The sequence below is a fragment of the Pteropus vampyrus genome, unplaced genomic scaffold (assembly GCF_000151845.1).
Source record: "Pteropus vampyrus isolate Shadow unplaced genomic scaffold, Pvam_2.0 Scaffold66, whole genome shotgun sequence".
Taxonomy (NCBI): Eukaryota; Metazoa; Chordata; class Mammalia; order Chiroptera; family Pteropodidae; genus Pteropus; species Pteropus vampyrus.
This window is the reverse complement of record NW_011888847.1, coordinates 8,480,587-8,486,490: the sequence shown is the minus strand read 5'-3', so window position 1 is coordinate 8,486,490 and position 5,904 is coordinate 8,480,587. Positions and strand designations below refer to the sequence as shown.

At 39.1% G+C, this 5,904-nt stretch overlaps 1 protein-coding gene across 6 annotated transcripts in view; it reads right to left on the bottom strand.

Moving 5' to 3' along the window:
* Nucleotides 1–568: 568 nt before the first annotated feature.
* Nucleotides 569–5,904, bottom strand: part of DHX57 (DExH-box helicase 57) — a 53,322-nt gene continuing 47,986 nt past the window's right edge. For 5 of the 6 annotated variants that reach the window (XM_023531339.1, XM_023531340.1, XM_023531341.1 and 2 more), the window contains exons 23-24: nucleotides 4,279–4,479; nucleotides 569–2,612 (exon numbers count right to left, since the gene is read on the bottom strand). In XM_023531339.1, coding sequence (XP_023387107.1) covers nucleotides 2,469–2,612; nucleotides 4,279–4,479 — 345 coding nt within the window. In that variant the 3' untranslated portion in view covers nucleotides 569–2,468. The remainder of the gene's footprint in view (nucleotides 2,613–4,278; nucleotides 4,480–5,904) is intronic. The other variant, XM_023531343.1, reaches the window with a different exon arrangement.

Below are 5,904 nucleotides of genomic sequence, written 5' to 3'. Positions count from 1 at the left end.
AATAATGACAGTGCAAGCATATTCTGCCTCCAGGAATCCATTACTTATTGTGGCAACTGGAGGACACCTACAAGACCCCTTCAGAGTGTGAAGCCCAAGCTCATGAGCTCTCAGCCTAGTGAGTGAGAGAACACAACTCAGAATGTGGCCCCCATAGAGCGGCCTGGGCTACATCTGAAAACCACACCCTTGGTCCTAATTTGCTTACATATACTGTATTTTAATTTTATAAAGTACTTTCACAACATCTTATTTTATAATAACCTCTTAGGGACATATTCGAACCATTGCCTAGAAAGAAAAAAAGAACATTTACCATATGCCTACAAATCCACAGGCTGAGTGCTTCAATATATTACTGAACTTGTTCAGATAAGAGAACGGGAGGACAAAGACCAAAGTTCATTACTTGTCAGGGAGTTTGAGTTTGCAATATTTAGATAAGAACTCAAGTCGGAAGAAGACAAAGCTAATGCTTTGTCAACCTATGACCACTTCTGTAAGAATGTTTAGTTCTAATTTCCTGAGAACTTCCCAATTAGACATAGTACAAAATAGTAGTGCAGACTAATTTTGTAGAGAGTACTTTATTAATATTGTTTCCTATCTAGATTCCAGTAAAAGTAAAACAGATACTTAAGAAAACATTTACAGAGTTTTCCACAAAATTAACATTAAATGCTGACCATCTTTTTGGGGCTTAGAAATCCAATTTCATCTTGAAATACTCTACTACATTTTGATCTTTAATCACAAAGGAGTAATCTTGTTTCGTTTCTTATTTTACAATTTTAATGATGAGCTTAAGTTTTAGTTTTTAGGGTGAGGATTTTCTTATTCTGTGTCTTCAGTCAAGGCATCTCAACCTTTTTCACATTCTGGCACATCTATGAAATGATAGGATTTGTGCATCTGTATGTGGCTGCAAGTAACCAGCCAAAGAATGCCTTCCCTGAGGGGAGAATTTTTCAGCACTCCTCTGAATGGAAAGTTTTGTTGTTACTAGCTCTGAGCTGTAGGTCTACTTGGGCAGATGGCTCTAGCTAGGGCAGCATGAGCTCCACGATAGCACCGAGAGTCAAAACTGGTTTAAAAAAACTTTTTTAGAGAGTTAGTGCAGTTTTCTCTTTCATTTCTCCTAAATGTACCAGCCTAATCACTTCTGTATTATGAGCCTTGTTTCAACAGCAAGTCAGGACTTGGATATTGTATATGCTATGCATATGTGCTTTTTACTTAAAGTGATGATACGAATTAATGCCTTTTAAAAATACTGCTTAGAATCTAAGATCTTCAAATGCACTAAAGCTTAAATACACCTGACGACCATTTCGGACAGTGTGCTTGGTTCATGGAAACTTAACTAAAATAACACCTTAAAAAGTGAACACCTTTCACTGATGTGGTTTTTCATTAGTTTGAATTCTTTCTATAATTATGAAACCTGTAGTGACTCTCTGCCTGAGGACTAGACAAACATAAAAATATTTTACCATTTAGATCTTTGGGATTTTTCCTGGCCATACTGATAAATGTCCAGGTAAAATATAAATGTATTCACATTTTTTTCAAAATGCTATTAGTACCTCATTAACCTAAGTGGTGGCTGAAAATAAGCATTCTCATTGAAGGTATTTTTACGGCTGTAAATCTGATACTAGCATGGCAACCCTTTCTACCTCAACTATGCCAACTCTGTTCTGAGAACACCATTAAAATTCCCCTTCGGGTAGTGTGAAATGTGACCATTAGATCTGGGTGAGCTAGTCTAATAAGGAGAGTAAAGATTTCTACATGGAAAATCTAAAGGAGAATGAAGACACCCAGACCATTCTGCTTTCGAGAATAAGAGTGTTAGGGATAAAACCAGCTCTTTTGATAACAAATAAGAGCTCATTAATTTTTTTTAAGCTTACCTTGAATGAGTAAAAATAAAAATCCCTCACAAATGAAGTTTACTCTGTAGCCAATAGCCTAAAATGAAATATTAACTTTTCTTGCTCACATGATTCTTTTTATCCTTTTCTGTTCTGACTTCTCTCAGTTGAGCCTGTATGACAGAAAAAACAATCAGTATTTCTCCTCATGCCCCTATATTGCCCCAGTAAAAAGCAGGAAAAAAAATAATACATAGATTAAAACAGAAATGTATTAAACATTCCCTTTTGTGTTATCACGTGAATTTCATTCATTCCTGGACAGTCACAGGGAAAAAGACAGGCAAGCTGGTTTTTAAACTGTCTCCCATTGACACTCCAAATTGTGCTGGGAGTGCCCACTGCTTTGTTAGAAATACTTTGTCTGGCAAACTGCCCGAAGGGTATGCAGTGCTGACTCAGCAGTGAGCGCCCTGGGCTCCTTCACCGGGCCAGCCCAGCACAGAGCTTTAGTTCGAGGTAGAGGTGCTGCTGTTATTTCCCAGGTGAACAAAAGCAGGTGATTAGCAAGCACTCTTCTAAAATTGGTCTTTATTGTGTGGTGACAAGTTTCACAATCATGCTGATGATCCGGGATCCTCGAGGACATGTACACAGATCCATACATGGGTTTTTTATTTTATCCTGGAGGAGCTGATCAAGTTCACAACGAAGTTCCTTTACTAATTCAGCCACCTAAAATGAAAGTTGCAATGTAAGCAGTAGGTGGACCAACAGAAGAAAGGTTATTAAAGGAAATGCCCCAGCTATGATTATCCTTAATCTAGATTTCTGGTATTAATTTTAACTCCATTGGGAGGGCAGGAAACTAAATGCATTTTCATTCTTAAAGTGCATCTAAAATTTTTCTTAATGCAACTATAGGAACATTGACTCAGCTCTGTAATATACTAAATGATGTCCATTATATAAAGGTTCCTGTATCATATCTCACTTAAAGAAAAGATTAAAGCTGGAAGAATGGCTTTATGTAGCATTTTCCATAGTAAAGCTTGGTCAACTTTTATAGTTTGTTCTAAGAGGAGAAGCAGCAAAATGGAGAATTAAAAATGGTAGATATTAAACAAACCAAAAAATCTCTTCAGCTTTGGGGTACATTTTATACTCTTGTGGGGAGAAACGGTTGCACATTTTTTATGGCACTTTGTTTATGCTGATGTTGTGGCACTGCAAATGTCTTCACAACATCTGTTCTGCCTCTCCCCCACTGTTTGGCCACCTTGCAGTTTGGATGCTAGTTTAAATCCAACAGGCTCGTGCTCTGAGCTTTGCCACAGTGAATGGCTCAGGTAATCCAGGCCTTAGAGTCCACGACACTCCTTTGCTCACAAGAACTGGTTTAGGAGAGTGAGTTTGATGGAACTTTTAGGAAAGCAGGTTTTTATTTCACTTTCAGGACAGCATGCTGCACAAATGTGAGGTCTGGTGCTACTGCAGCTATCTTGCTATCATAAGGTTGGTCAGGCTTTTGTTGTTGAGCTGCTGAATTTAATCAACCCTGCCTGACCTTGATTTTAATCTAGAAGCCACTAGTCACATGCAGCTAATCAAATGACCACCTGAAACACGGTTGGTGCAAATTGAGATGTACTGTGAGTGTAAAACACACACCAGATTTTGAAGACATAGTATGAAAAAAGAATATAAACTATCTCAATAAGTTTTGATATTATATGTTGAAATTAATACCTCTTAGATTAGGTTAAATAAAATGTATTAAGATTAATTTTACCTACTTTTTACTTTACTGTGGTTGCTAGAAAAATTCAAATTATATATGTGGCTCACATACTTCTATCAGAGTATACTGCTTTCGAATTTATAGTTAAATACACCAATCAATTCCTTTAATGTTTGAGTTGGTGTCTCTGCTTCTTGCAATGTAAGATTTCCAAAAGATGCAAGTGTTAAAATGAATTTTTATTTCTTAAATATATATTCCCCCTTAAATGTTTTCTATACACATCCTATAGTAAGTAACTGAGACCTGAGAATAAAATAATTCAGATCCATTGTTATTATTTTTAATGATAGTGGTGGAATCAAGGTGATTTTTATTTTTGCTCATCAATATTTTCTGATTTTTCTTTGGTGAACACGTATTGTATAATAATTAGGAAGGTCCAACACCTCACTCACAGCTTCTGTCCTGAACCCTTCACACCAACCCATTCTGGGCTTCCCCTCCCAGTCTTACTGAGGCTCCACCTGTGGCCTCACTTCAGCCTCAGCCTTTCTTAGTGTCCCATTGCAGACCCGTCATTCACTCTTAATCAGCTCTGTTGTCCTTGGTCCCTGAAGAAATGCATGAGCCTCATAGGACAGATCCATTATCCCTTACCTGATGGGAAGCAGCTGCAAAACGGATCCAACCATCATCCAAGGAGACAACGAACTCTCCCCTTTGAAGCTGCACGTTCACTTGGCCTCCTCCAAATAAGACCAGCGGATACACAGACACCATGCTGCAGTCTCGGATGAATACCCGACTAGTTTTGATCTTCTCGTGGTATACCAGGTAGGGACTGTCAAAGTGTCTCACCTGGAATATAACCTCAGATGATGACAGTGATGTCACTGGCAACATAAGAGGACTTCTGCCAGTCCCATGGATTTAAATACACCTGTTCAATGACTTACAAAATTATGTCCAGCCTGTACTTTTCCCCTAAGCTCCAGACTTGTACGTGCAACTGCCTACTTGATGTCTCCACGTGAACATCTAATAAGCACCTCAAACTTATGTTCAAAAGGAATTCTTGATTTTCCCTTCCCTGCAGTATCTACCATCTTGGTTAATGACACTCCATTCACCCAGTTGCTCAAGCCCCAAATTTAGGAGCCATCTTTGATTGCTCTTTTTTACTCACTCCATCTATATCATCTTAAGTGCTGTTAATTCTATTTTCAAAATATATACTGAACCAACACATTCTCACCACTTCCACAGCTACCACTGTGTACAAACCATCACCATCTCACACAGACCACAGCAGTGGCTTCATAAGTATTCACCCTGCTTCTCTTTTTGCATTCCTACAGCTGCTTTTCCATACAGCAGCTACAGAGATCGTTTAAAAACATACCCAGTTAGGGCTCAAAACCCTCAAATGATTCCTCAAGGATAAAATCTCAGCAACTTAGCATAGCTTGGCAGGTCTGACAACACCTGACCCCAGCCTGCCTGACCCAACTCCATTTGCACTGGCCACCTTCTCAAATTTCTGGAACACACTAAACATGCTCCCATCTCATGGTCTTTGCACTCATCTCCTCTGCTGGAATGTTCTCTCTTTAGATATCTGCATGGCTTGCCCTTTGCTGCATTTAGGATTTACTCAATTCTTTTCTCCTCAGAGAGTTCTTCCCTGACAACTCTGTAAAACAGCCCCTCTCCTGTCACTGTCTTACTCTGTTATTTCTCTTCATAGCATTTATTACCAACCTGAGATAATCTGTTTACTTGTTTCTTGCCCACTGGAACGTGTGCTCCCTGAGCTAGGCAGAGACCTTGTCTACCTAGCTCATCCACTGTCCTCCATGGCTGACAACAATGCCCGGCACAGAGGAGGTGCTTGCAGATACTGAGTGGATGCATGAAGTATCTGGATTCATTGCATGGTGAACCCAGAAGCAGAGGAGTGTAACAAACTCAGGCCTCTGGTTCCTAAGTATACATGCAGCTGAAAGGGCATATGACCTGGTCCTCAAACTCTTCTTAGCTGAAAGAGACCCTTTCCATGCTTTGCTGACACTTTACTTAGTAGTTCCAGGGGGCTGACCAGTCCTAACACTTTGAACTCTCTTCCTCCATTCTTTCCTCTTTTTCTCCTTCATTTCTCCTGAAAGCTTTATTGAGCATTGCTTTCAGCTAGGTACCAGGCTAGATATCAAAAATGTGAAGTGAATAAAATTCAGTTTCTGTCTTCTGGAATTTCACAATTCCATGAAGGAGACAAACCATAAA